Source organism: Streptopelia decaocto (genome assembly GCF_964273445.1).
Source record: "Streptopelia decaocto genome assembly, chromosome: 3".
Lineage (NCBI taxonomy): Eukaryota > Metazoa > Chordata > Aves > Columbiformes > Columbidae > Streptopelia > Streptopelia decaocto.
In genome coordinates this window covers 50,304,566-50,318,966 of record NC_138656.1, presented here as the reverse complement: position 1 = coordinate 50,318,966, position 14,401 = coordinate 50,304,566, and the positions used below count along the sequence as shown (strand labels likewise).

The 14,401-nt window shown below is 42.5% G+C and overlaps 1 protein-coding gene across 1 annotated transcript in view; it reads right to left on the bottom strand.

The window, feature by feature from the left end:
* Positions 1-834: 834 nt before the first annotated feature.
* AGPAT4 (1-acylglycerol-3-phosphate O-acyltransferase 4) overlaps positions 835-14,401 on the bottom strand; it is an 80,845-nt gene continuing 67,278 nt past the window's right edge. The window contains exons 8-9 of the mRNA XM_082048879.1: positions 10,294-10,492; positions 835-3,644 (exon numbers count right to left, since the gene is read on the bottom strand). Of these exons, the coding sequence (XP_081905005.1) occupies positions 3,553-3,644; positions 10,294-10,492 (291 nt within the window). The 3' untranslated portion in view covers positions 835-3,552. The remainder of the gene's footprint in view (positions 3,645-10,293; positions 10,493-14,401) is intronic.

The window sequence follows — 14,401 nt, the reverse complement described above, 5'->3', positions numbered from 1 at the left end:
TGAATGTGAGTGCTGCGAACAGGGAATGGGCCGCGTGGCATCCCTGGGGCCTGGAGGAGAATCAGTTAAGATTATTCTTGTGTTCTGTTTGGCAAAAACAAGAACTTACTGTTAGCTTTTTAAAACTAATTTCTGACTTTGATTTCCCTACCACTCGCCAATTGTCATGAGTCTCAGAAAATGGAGAGTAGAAGTGGTTAGCAATTAGAAGAAACAGTCTGCATCACTTGATCTATTCGGACTATTTTGTTTGGCTTGCTATTACAAGCAGATGATGACTTAAAATTGTTACTTGTAAGCATTACTGCAAGCTTACATATTCTTGTTACAGCTTGAGACCTTAAAATGGGGAACTTTATGTTTCATTTTATTCTAAAGTCCTGTCTCGATCCACAAACCCTTGGTTACAGGTGTGGGCTTTAGCAGCTGGTTAGGTGAGCTCTTGAGAAGGTATCACAAAACCTACTATTTACATCTAGAAAAGCATAAGCCTCATTGTGCAGTGTATCATCTAGGCTCTCAAAAATACGGTGATGACTTCAAATGACAACTTTCCCTTCTCTTCAGGTCTTGATTTTCAGCTACAATAGGAAGGGAAGTATGTTGTCATCCTTAGCAACTGGCTGTGAAAGTACCTGAGGTTCCCCTGCAAGCCTGGCTATAAAGCAGAAGTACCTGAGCAGTTTGTGTCCTCATTTGCCTTGTTTCGGGTGCCCTTGTGCACAAACGGGAACTGCAGACAGCTTTTAGGAGTCAAGATGAAGGTGAAAAGTAAACTGTTGCTAGTTTGATGTTGCCAACTGAAAGAAAACTCGTTCACTGCACATTAGCTTTTTATACTTTTATTTTTATATAAACAAACATTAAGACTACTTTTCTTAAGGCAGTTGTAGAACATACAGTAGTTGCTTGTGGGGATGAGGGGCAAACACTGCTTCCTAATTACATATGTCATTCTTTTAATACAGTGAACTGGACTAGTTTAACTTTAGCAAGTACCATTACACTTTCTCCATTTGCCAGTGAAGGTGGGAAGGGCCCAGTAGTGCAGTCCTTGTGTGCTGGGACATCTAGAAGTGCTCAGGAGGATGGATCCAGGAGTGGTGTGTTTGGCCCTCAGCCTGGTCTAAAGGTTGGTCTCAGGGAAATGAGTATGAAATAGTCTAAACACTCTTTCAGAAATACGTATGTTTGGTATTTTCCTCTAGAAGAACTGGCACTGCATGCAGTTAGAAAGGACTAAGATTCATAAGGAATGTTAAATGTGCCCCTACAGTATATTAAATCAGTGGGTCTTTAAAAAGGCAAAAAAAGCTCACTACATGAATATGTATTTGCTGCTCAGAACCACTCATCTGTGCGTTTAGGTTTTTACCACCCTGAGAAAAGCCCACTGTATCTGCCAGGTTAGGGTTACAGTGCAATGCCAGCTTGGCCTTTCTCTCTCCCACCCCCTACTCATTTTCTAAGTCCTTGTGTACAGTGTCTTCAGGTCTAGCTCATTAACATGCCTGATGCATTACTGTGGGACAGCTGGACCTTCAGACACTACTGCAAGTTTACTACTCAGTTTTCCACTGTTAAGATTGTTTTAGTAAGTCGAGGTGCTGGGCATGTGCTTCATTAAGAGAATAACTTCATAAGGGTGGCAGTATTCTCTGATCTCAGGCTCTGTTTCATGTGTTGAAAAACTACACTACAGCTCATATTTATGTTCTTGACATCATATAAACTATTCCAGAAAGCTAGAGAGCATAGAGAATACATGTGTACACAAAACAGGTCTGGAAAAAAAACCCCAAAAACCCTCATACTTCACAAGGCCTATTCCTTCCTTCATGTTGTATGTTTTACTGCCGCCACTCAAAGTTTACTTATTGCCCCGTGCTAAAAGTACTACTACAACTGCTCTTTAGGTGTTGCATTTTAAAGCGACTTGTTTCTAGATGATCTGATGATGTACTGAACAGCAAATGCATATTTCATGGACTGATTCATATTCTGTTGTATTAGCCCCTGTTTCTTCTGGCTTCAGCTTTATTATAGGAAAAGAGAAATGTTTTTTATACCAGCTGTTATTAATACAACTAAAACTGCTGCTTTTCTTGTCTAGAGGCACAGAGGCTGTTCATTGCTAGACTATGGCAGTTAAGTCCCGTGTGCCATGAAAATGTACCATAATTGGAAGTGCCAATCATAATCCTCACTGCTCAGTACCAGTATGTTTAGACTTTTAAAGCTTGGGGTTTTTTCAATCGTAACTGCTGCGAGCTGGAAATCCCTTTTCCTTTTTTTTTTTTTTCAAGCTCTTTTTAGTAACTTGCATATTCTTAACTCTTTAAGTTTTAAAAACAATAGGTGTTTTCCCTGGAATCAGTACCAGTAACGTCAGAGGAACCGTTTTCCTAAGGAGCTTGACTCCAGTTTTATCTGATTCAGAAGGGTGTAAAAGCAAGTCCAGACAGACGTAAAAAACTCCAAGCCATACGACTGCCCCAGGTCTCTCTGCTACTTCCCCTCTTCTCCCCAGAATAAAAGTAAAAGATAATTTAAGTATTACCTCAGGCTGACTGTTAAGAGGCACCATGTAAACTAATTTATCTGAAAAGACAGACAAGCAGACTAATTGGGATCACAACAGTAGGGGGCTTACCTTTTAATGCACGCTTTGCATTACTTAGTTACAGCATACCCAGTTTTGTTTCCACCATTGTTAGGAAGGCCTAGAATTAAAATCAGTGTTTAAAGCTGAAAGGAACTTACTACCTCAGTTTTTTCAAACTATAAATGGCATTTACTCTCAAAAAAATTACAGGTTTCAGCTATCCCTCTGGTGTATTGCCTCGGGAGAGATGTGGCAGTGGGTAACACAGCTCTGCTCAGGCCACAAGGCCAAATTCCACTCCCAGTTATGCCACTGCAAGGCTCCGACCTAACAAAGCCGGCCCTTAGCCGGGGTCTGGCTGGAGTTTCAAAGGGCCCACGTGGTGCACACTGTGGGATTCAGTTCTAGATGTAATAAAACTCTACTGCAACTCTGCCAGTTCAGGAGAGCTGCTTCAGTCCAATACTGGTATAACCAAGCAGTGCATCTTTACTGCATTTAAACACTGACAGATTATGGTTGTTAAACTGTTAACGTGTAATCTAGACAACTATCAATTTTAATCATCTTGTAACAATCTTTTGACATTTACCCATTCCTTAGAGCAAGTTAAGATAAAGCCTGTACCTCTGATTAGTTTCCAGGTAGAGTCTCATCATACAAGAACACTGGATTTTTTTTTTTCTTCAAAGCTTAAGACATTTTATAGGAAAACCAACCAAACAAATGCAAACCTGCTGTGGAGAGTATACGAAGGAGTGCATCTTTCAAGTGTGTCATCCAGCTCAAACCCCCAGAGAAAAAATAACAGGAGCACAAAATCAGATATGCATGGCGATTGCTCATCCTACCCTTCCTCTGATCTCGCTTGAAGGACCATGATATGCACTTAAGAGTTTTCAGAAGTTGCATTTGTTCCCTTTGGATTGAAGCAGTCTCTGAAGACGCTACTTTCGTTTCTGCTTGTTGTCATTGTTGCCATAGGTGGAGCCCTTGTTAATTTCTGTGACGCCAATCATCCATCTGACACCAACAGAAGCTGCAAAATGCATCAAAATAAAGTTAGAAGCCGCTTGCAGACAAGGACTGAAGATCTGTACAGGTGTAGTGTTTTGAAAGAGACCAGCAGGGCTCTCAGCCTTACAGCAGCACAGCATTAAAGGTACCTACCCAAACTGCATTTAAATTGCCCACGGTATCTCATTAAGGAAGGTCCTGGGTCGCCAGCCTCAGGCCAGACGTCCTTTCCAACCAGCAGGGAAGATGCTTCGGGAACCAACAGAGGCACAGGCACAATATGCCCAGCCCTGTTAACCCTTAGACAAGGCTGGCTGTGAAATGTGGGTGCTGCTGGTGTTACCCGGCTCCCAGGTGCTGAGTGACAAAATACACTGATACGTCTGCTGGTGGGGTGTGACAGGAGAAGGGAATTCTGCCTGCTCTCAACAGCCCCCTTGTCTAGAAGAGCATGAGCCAGTGCAAAGGCACTTTAAATCTTGATTAAAAAAGTAAATCAGTTGTGGATTTTTTTTTTTTTTTAATCTACAGCTCATGAAACAGTCCATTATAAGAGGGCAGGTTAATTTAAAATACTTCAATAGTGGGTTTAGTGGTAATAATTCACCATGCACATGGATTTTTTTTTTAATATAATTTAGTTCTAGTGCCTGAAGTGACTTTAAGTTAAACACAACAACACAACTTAGCCTAAGCCCTCCCCTTGCAGCTTTTTTTTGTAAAGGGGCTCAGCTGCCTAAAATCTATTATTCCCCAAACTTCTGCTCAGCTACTGTACATACCCAGGACTGCAACACATCTTTCAGATCTAAACCTACCGGGGAGTCCCAAACACATGCCCTCTGTGCAGAATGTGTCTTGCTGACTGAGGGTGAAAAGAGCCAGTCCTGTGATGTGCTCCAGAGGTCTCATTCCCATCAGCCTTTACCTGTTTAAGATGACCTGAACAGTTCCTCACCAGCCAAAGGACTCTTTGTTGTCAAGTCAGAGCCCAAGATCATCAAGAGAATCCAGAGGCTTCATACCATGACCAGGTACCAACCACCAAAAAAGCAGGGCTGATGCGACACCCCGTGTCCCGGCATTTGCTGCTCTTTAGCACTGAACAGGAGCGGGCTGTCAGCTGGTGACCAGTGCTGCACTCTGCTTTACCAGTTGCTCGCTTGTCCAGCTGCAAACCTGACATTACCACACCATGCAAAAACACCCCTTTTTAAATAGCTAGTGCTCTCTTCTGCTTCAAGCAACCTGTTCTGTAGTGGAGCACAGACTACTGAACAAATGTTGTAACTGTAAGTAAGGCAAATTGAAAAAGCCGAGTCTTATTTAAGTAAGAAGATAGGGAAGAAAGCAGCTCTGCTGAGAAGAACCTGGGCTTTCTGGTAGATGCCTTCATGGGAAAGAAGGCCAAGGCTGCCCAGGGCTGCATTAGGAGAAGTTTGACATCCCTGGACTAGATAATACCCAGAGGTGCCTTCCCGCCTCAGCTATTTTCTTCTGTCTTATTTGCTTGTATAAATGGCACTGTGTATTTTGTTCATTTAAAATAGCAGCACTTGAAAACAAGCCAGTCAACGACAGACTGTGTTCTGTAGTGCGACAGTAAATTACGTGACAGTTTTTACAAGTCCAAGTGGTAACAGGATACCAGAGATGAGTCACACATGATGTGCCACGGCAACAGCTGAACAGTGGCGCAGTGGGGAAGCTGGGCTGCCCGTGGGGCTGCCCTCAGGTCTCCGGGATGCAAGGACCAGCCCAGAAAGGGACATGGCTCCTAGGGAGCTCACTGACACTGATACTGTTAGTCTGTGACTGGAAATGCACACAACTCGGACAGGTGAAGGATTTCACTCTCACAAATAGAAAAGAATAAAAACATCTCTGAACATTTAAATGGCCCAGAGAAGACTAGAAGAAGATCTAACATGTAGCTTGCAGTGTGGGATCATAACACAATAGTAAGCATGAAATTATTAAGATTTTAACCAGAAAGGATAGAAACAGCATCTGGAGGCGGACACAGAGCATAAATAAGAGCACCTGTTACAGCAACCACAGAGCACAGTGAGGATTTCATCCTGTTTCAAGAATGCCACTGCCTAGACACCAAAAAATACCTAGTTCAACAGTTCAGTGATTTTTTTCTTATTTCTCCTTTGTTCTCTGGCAGAAGCTGCCACTGCCCTTCTGTCCTCAAGTACCCTGGGGAAGCACCCTGGGGAAGGTGAGGTGCAAGGAGAAGTATAAAGTATAAAGAGGATAAAGTATAAAGAGTATAAATCCTCAGTATAAAGAGGAGAAGGGGCTGGTCACATTTGCCAAGCCTGTGGAAGCAAAGTGGAGGTAAGCAATGGAGTGCCTCTGTGCCTGCCTCCTCTCCACAACTCTCCTGGAGCCTCAGCACCTACCGTAGTGACACCGTTATGTTTAAGGATTTATTCCACTGTTGTTTTAAATATAACTAGAGTAAGGGGAACTTAAGAGTTTTTTACTGCAAGGAAGGGGAGAAAAAGTCAAGCAAGAACTGTGCCTAACTTAACCAGCTGCGAGAGTTAAAGCCCACCCTGAGAAGAGCAGGAAAGAGAAGCTGTCAGCTGAGGCACCCCTGCACTGCAAACCACAGAAGGTAACAGAGCTCCTGTCATCTTTCTGCCCACCATTACCCATCAGCCAAAAGATGCGGGAGGTTGCTGAGGACCTGCTCTGCCTGCCAGGGTGCTGGGAGCTGAGGGAGGGCTGAGCTAACACAAATCAAAAGAGTCAATAATGTAATCTCTTTCTTGGAATATTTTTTAGATCCAAGAAAACCACCACCTCCACAAATAAGTACTACATCTTTCAGCTCAGAGTAGAGGATTTCCACCTTTTCTCTCACATCTCAGGTTTTCTTCTCATGTGTTACCTGGGGTTAGTAGCACACAGCAAGCTCTATAAGCAGCACAGCAGGTAGGGGCATAAAAATTTCCCATATATAGTCTGCTGTACACCTGAGTTATATAGGTTATGGATTGAAATGAAGAATTGTACAACTAAAGTTTACATGAATGGTAGAAATTGCCAATAAGGGCCTGTCTTCATAATATAAAGAAGAAGAAACAAGCAAATAACAAAATACGGGTTCTAGGCACTAGGCTGAAAGGCCAGATTGCCTGGCAGCTCCATCAACAGGCACAATCAACACAGGCAGAATCCTGCACATTGTTTGTATCCCTGCTGGCTTGTGCTCTCCTCACCTCCCACTCATCTCAGCCCATGGGCATCAACAGCCTTGCTGCCCAGATCACATCATGCTCCAGCCCTTCAGTCCACACTCTGCACTTGGACACCGTCAAGCCACCAAGGACTCACTCACAGTTTGTACCGTGACCCATGGAAACAGGTTTTCTAATATAATAGCACTGTGCACATATTCTAGAACAGACATACAACAGCTCCTGCAGAATCAAAGCTGGCTTGTTACTACTTATGCTTGGTTCAAATTAAATACTTCTCTCACCTATAACTGATACTTAACTACCAGACCCACATCATAAGCCCAGATGCCATTACGCCTTCAGCATTAGACATGTAAGAGCTACTTCTCCATTTAAGAGCCAAGAGAAGCTCTCCTTTTGCATACACAACCAACATTCCCGTTTTTACTACTGTTGACAGCTCAATAGAGCACAAAGTTGTGCTCTTCAACACAAGTTACCAAAACTTGAAAGGCAACCTAACACCGGGTTCTTTGAAGCCAAATGAGATTGGGAAAACAGGAGAAGGGGAAAAAAAGAAGCTGCTGTCACATACAAATACTGGCATTTGACGGACTCATTCACTGCTTTAACACCAAAATATTAGCCTCAAGTTTTAAATAGCAGTTGTGAGGTGAGTACGTAAATCTCTTGCCATGTGTCCTATGAAACTAAAAGCCAATTTTCAAAAGAATCTTTTGTCCCTCAAACTACTTGTGCATTTAACCTCCGGAGCAGGGACTGCCTTGTGTTGATTCAAGTAGTTTCACAAAGGGCTCCTAGTCCCAGACCAGTAGTTAGATACTAGCACAATGTGATGATTATTAGGAGTATAAACAGCCAAACTGCTGCACAGCAAAGCAAGAGGGGATGGCTCAGCACTCTCAGTATAAAGAGGAGACATCGTTTATTTAGGACTGAAAGTGTTTGAGCTGAACCAGCAGAGCTATGTATACACTGGTCACTGATTCCTTGGATCCGAGACTTAGGGTCTGAGCGATTACAATGCTTTCACCCCAGCCTGACCGCCATGTGGCATTAATCTTATGGCTCTTTCCACCTGAACAGCCAGTTACATACAAGCTCCTAAGTGCTTTACTGGAGACCACTATTAGCAGAGACTGTCCAAAGACAAACGACATTCTGAAAACAAAGCAGAGCGTACAGGTAAAAGGACCTCCTAGTTTCTCCACTCTCTATTATCACAGAAAGTTTACACATACCTTGTGCTATCTGCACCTATGCTAACAAAGGGAATGTTATCAGGTACTGAAATCGGCCCTTTGCAACAGCCATCTACATACAATGGGCTATCAGGGACTGCAATAAGCTTCCTACTTAAGGAGTATCGGTGAGCTGCCAAATTGCCACATAAAAAAACAATGTCTCAAACACTACCTGTGCTGCTTCAGGTAACAACAGCAGGAAAAGGAGCAGCAGCAGGAGCAATATGAAAAGGTGATTTTATCATCCGATCACAATGGTAAATAAATCCCTCTGATTTACAGAAAAAACTTCCTTTTACATTGTTAAGCCATCAGGTACCAATTACTGGAAAAGACCACGAATACAACCCTCCCTGCTTCTGCTATAAAATGGGTCTGCCAGGCAGACAGTTCCAACTGGCACCAAGAGTCTAGGCCTCCAAGGCACATTTGTGTTCATGTACCACTACCTCCCGGCCATTGCAGAATTCACTTCTGAGACCTTGCCTGCAGCTGGAGACAGAACTGCAAAATAAAATACTGTCGGAAGACAACTGCATCACTCTCAGGACATTCATGACAGGGATACCCCTTAGGATACAAAACACAGTTCGGGGAGAACAGCCTTGGTACAGCAACTCAGATATTGGTTACGAAAGTCAACGTTACAGCTTGGGCTAAATTTTTCAGATGCTTCTGCAGAAAGAGACCAATGATTCCCAACTAGCAATAACATTGCTCTCAAAGGGATATAGTAAAACAGATACAGACTATAACATGCTAAGGGAACTGTTCCTCTTTTGGTGAGTAATGACGCATTCAGTTTTAAGTGACCAGGATAAACCAGTTCTGCCGTTTGTTTTTGCTGAAGGCTGAGCTTCTTTCTACTCCCACAGACTCTCGTCCTTCCACAGCTTCACAGAGGCTGCTATCTGCCAATAAGTGACAATTCTTTTTGCCTGCTCATCAGCAAGAAGTGTCTGGCTGACTCTAATCAGGCGACAGCCACTACTAGAGACAATGCAGTGTCTTCTGCTGTGTGCAAATCCTGACCCATTACAAGTGCTGTGATCACACCAGGTAATTAGAGCGACAAGAGAGCTGTTGCTAAGCACAGCGGGTCTGTTGAAGGTTGCAGAGGACTGCAACCTGCAGCACCCCACAAACATGCCGGATAAACACAGGGCAGCAATGCACCTTGCAGAGGGTCGTTAATCTCACCATTATTAATGCGCTCCTCAACTGTGCTTCTGCAGCCTGGGAGCTCACACGTTCATTCTGGCAGCACACTGCTGCTGTAGCTTTCAGTTAGCTCCAGCGTTACAAATAACCTGAGAACCTTTGGATTATCACTGCATTCAAAAGAGGACTCACAGCAGCCTCCTTATTAATCTTTTCTTGTGGCTAGAAGTAGAAAAAAGCTAAGTGGGGAGTAAGCAAGAAAAAAAAAGGTGCTTTTGCTGTCCATTCTTATTAGCATCATCTTTTTGTTTTTTTTCTTTACAGGTTCTTTCCCTGCCTTCCTGATAGTGAGAAGACATGACCTAGTTGTAAAGGCCACTAATGACTCAATATTGCACTTACAGTGGGGGGTGGAGGGGCTGGTCTCACTCAACTAAATTAATAAGGGCTAAATTCAGTACATCACAGATGCCATAATGCCAAGCATTAAAGCATTCAGCCCTGAAGTTAAAATCCAGAGCCCTGAATTATGCAGTGAGGCTCCCTGTGGAGGGTACACAAGTAAGATGGGTGAAAAAAATGCTTCTAAATTGTAGACGCTGCTCCAAGAATTTCTTACATATCTTACATAAAACATTCCCAGTGTAAAAAGCACCAACGATTTCTCCAGGTGAGGACGAGAGCACGGCATTCCCCTCCCTTTCCCTCTACCTTGCCCATATTAACATACCAACTATTACGCTGGACCTTACTCTTGCTCTTGTTTTCTTTCCTCTAGTCCAAAGCGTCATGAAGAAAATTTCTTTCGTGCGTACACACACACAAACTCTTCCTTCTCCAATCACCTTTGTAAGAAGCTTCCACGTTATGCAAAAATAATACAACTATACAAAAATAAATATACAATATACAAAAATAAAGAAAATAATCTATTTGACCTATTCCAGGCTAAAGTGAATATAGTATCAGATGGTCTGTTGAATTCGCAAGTCATGTTTATATTTAATAAGCCTCAATAGATCATGCCTAACAGTTTTAGAAAACTTACCCATTACAATGACAAATGCAAAACTAGCCAGTGTCAGTGATGATCCACTGTTGATCATGTTGATGAGCAGCTTGAATAAAGGATATAGCAGCAATAATGCCCAGAAAAGCCAGTTCAAAAGTGTCCATGGTCGTCGGGGTGGCACTATAGGGACTCCTGGGTAGGTTCCTGTTCGGTAGTACACTTCCTGGAATGCATCCTAGTAGAACAAAGGAGGGCGACAATTAAATCCCCATCTGCCAACAAAACTGGCTATTTCTGACTTTGATGTTCCTCTTTCTGCATGCCTGTAACCATGGGGGAAGGTCAAAGATCAGGTAATGGCTGGAAAGCTTGTACTTTGAAGTCAATGAAGACACAGTAAAAAAAAAAAAAGCACTTAAATTGATGTGTGCATCTTTTCTTTCTCCTACCCATAAAAGCCTGAAAAATGGCATGCTGAGAGAGTATATAACAAGCCCAGTAAAACAAGAAGAGCGAGGGGATGTTCACTCCTGCAGAAATGTAGACATCACTGTTGAACCTTCTGCAAGGGCCACAGCCACTGGAGAAATACTACTGGTAAGCCCGAGAAGAGTTTGGGCTACATGTTGGGCAGTGGATCCTCTGTTCGGTAATGTTTTCTCCAACCACTGCTTCAAACCAGCATCCACAGCCCTGTCAGAAAAGGTGTCCCATACTCCAAAGAACACCACCCTCTCCTGTCTGCTTCATCCCATAGATGCGGTCTTCTTCATCTTGTTCCCATGAGGCTCGCAGAAGGAAGCTTGGGTGCTGAACCTCTCCACAGACAGCTGAGCATGCAAACAGTTTAGAGTCTCTCACTGGTTTTGACCAGAGGACTCTCCCTTTTAGTATAGTATCAGGAAGATAATGGGGCGGGGCTTGGTTTTTTTTTGTTTTATGGTGAGTGTTTCTTAAAGCACAGAAAACATAGAATTCAGTACCTTCCCCTAGAGCCCGTATGGGTGACTGGCACTGCCCTTTAGCGATGTGATCAACCCATGATATCAAAGTGGGTGGGGAAAAAAACCCTTCCTTCTGGTTCAAAAGCAAATATTATCAATCTGTGCTGTCATGCAAAACTGGTTAATTAAGTCAGAATTAGACTCACATAAAAAGGAACCTTAGTTTTGTTAGAATGAAGTGCTAAATTTCTTCAAAGAAATGAATTCTTCATGACTGTTTCCAAAAATTCTGGCAAAGCCAATACTGTCCTAATCAACCACAAGAAGATTATTTCTACTATGTTATGATTTTACATCTACTTACACTCCAGCTGACACAGACAATTCTTTAATTATTTAATGGTAACTTGAGCAATTACAGGCTGCTACCATTTTATCTATTTCAAAGGGAACATTTAGCTTTAAAGAGATTACATAGTAATTAAAGCATTGCGCTCTCTTTATTGAGATTAGAAAAATCATGACTGTTTGGAACATGCAAACTAGATTGTACTGGGATCATTATGGCCAATTAATTAGATGTCTTGAACAAATTACACAGTGTATGAAGTTTTCTTTACAGTGCCTTGAGGATTTCAGCTTGTGACTGGTTTAACACAAGAGCTACTCATCATCAGTAAATTGAATTCTACTATATACAATTAGGTTTCTAAATACGGGTATTACCCAGAAGGTTAAGAATTTCTGACTACTACTGGTATCGCCATTAGGGGGCCGATCACTACAGACAGCGAGACAGACTCACTTAAAGCAAGCACAGCAGTTTTCTCTTTGTCGGCTCTGCACAGCATTAGGGGCAGCAAAACTGTGCACTGCATCTCATCAAGAGGTCTGAGACAGATGGAAGAAATACACCATGGGCAAAATAATGTTCATGCCATCACCTCCACTCCATGTTTTACAGCATTGTGGGGAACAGCTCTTCAATTCAGTTAGGACTCTGCACCCTTCAAAACGTTCACATTCCCTGCAGAAGAGATCTGTGGGTTTATCTGACTTCTAAGCTTTTGCAAGGGTGTTTATGGTACCCATCAGCATCTCAAGTCAGCATTTAAATCCACCACGTACCTCAAAATTTCCCTCACCCACCTCACCTACACTAAGATCCTTTCATTCTGCATACAGAGCTTGTTTTCAGTTTGTAATAAATCCCAACCACACAAGTACCATATTCGGACACAGAAACATGCTCTGTCTAATGCCCCCACCAAATTTGAGTTACTTTAGACAGTGGGGTGCGTAATGCAGTGGGGGCAATCAGGGAACACCCATCACCTTGTGAGGCTCACTGGGTTCTTCCTCCCTGCTCCCACCAGGGAGGTCTGACTGCAGAGGTACGTACGCCACTGCTCTTCCACGAGGAAGCCCACAAAGAATGAGTATCCAAAAATATATCCTTTGTTCCCAAACACTGCCGTTCTGTACACTTCCCCTCTTCAGTTATGCTTTGCTAATTCCCTGGGGCATTCCAGGATATATTTTCATGCCCTGTTTTCCATGGTCTCTTACAAGTGAGAAGAGTTAGAAGCTTGCTTTCTTTTTAATGGAAATTAAGATTCTCAAAGCAGAACCTCTGTTTCAGGCACTGAGGCTGTAAGGAGATGAAAAAAGAAAACAAACATGCAAGGACTAGCAGAGTTGTGACTATTATACTGTACCTCCTCAGACCAGGCACTAAGATGCTCAGCCCGATCCTTGTTACAGTCAAAGGGAATCTTTCTAGCCATGGCAGTTTTAAAAAAAAAAAAAGGAAAAAAAAAGGCAATATGCAACCCAAATTGTACATTTGTAATAATCTGGCATTAACTGAGACAGTGCTGGTCGTCCAAAATTCACACCAGGTGAGGAAGAAGCACGTGGACATGGTGCTTTCTGTCAGCCTGGGAAGTACAGAAGAACACAGTGCCACTGTGGATCTCACAGGGCCCTGCTCATTGCATTTGCAGCAGCGGATAAATGGAGGAATGAAGTGATAAGTAGCAAGAACATAAACATGCTAGATTCCCAGAGAGCAGTCTCTCAGACTGAGGCACATGTAACTGAGATCAGGCAATAAAGCAAAAAACAATGGGAACAAGCTTTTCTCAAAGAATCTCACTCTTTGCAAAAGTCATCTCCTTCATGCCCACTAACTGCTGTTTTCATTACTCAAACAGCTTTGTGTCCCTGATCATGACGAGTACATGGCACTCCAGCCTTGACCTCAGTACCTGTGGCACACCCCACCTACTAAATCACGCTATTAGAGTGTAATTCAGTGCACAGTATGTAAGTCTTGAGAACGTACCACAAAATTATGAAAATCACTGAGAATAAGCAATGGCACATGCAACTAGTCTGCAAAATAAAATAAGGGCTGTTTTTCAGCAGTGTGCATACCTTGTCTTTGAAACAGAAAGTGGAATGCTAAAACCAAGATAGACGAAGCGGGGGATGAATGCATATCTTGCAATGAATTACTTTCTTTTGTTACATTTTATCATAAATAGTTACTGACTCCAAGGACACTAACCTGAAACAGAACTCATTGCTGGAAAAACCACTGAGGTGGCAATACTGTTTGTTATCTAACCTAAAATCCAATTATCTTTTTAAAGATGCATGGCAGAAAGGTGAAACAGAATCACATTTTCACCCTGCAGGTGGGCTTTCATCATCTCAGAACTCTTGAAGAAGTTGTCCCTGCTCTGTATTCTCCCAGTCTGATTTTACAGACACGGGCTTGTGTAAACCTGGAATGACTGCAATGAAATAACAGTTTCACTAATACAAAACAACTAGAGGAAGTGGAACATGTCACCTTCAGAAAACAAAACAAAACCACCACCAAACCTAATAAAAACCCAACCAATCAAAAAATGCCAGACAACCAAAAAGGTTTTAATGGAAAGGAAAACTCAACACACGTTCCTTCCTCCTGTACTTAAATAGGAAACTATGGATTTAACCAACCAACCAACCAAGTTGTTATGAAGAAAGCAGGATAGATGTGAACTCTCTTTGCACTGGAAATAACTGAGTGAGTGTCAGAGGGAACAACAGAAAATACTTGAAGTGATTTACTGAAAACTATGTAATAAGGGCTTCAGAAAAACAATTACCACATTCTCATTTGATTTATGTTCTTGTCTTGCAGATGT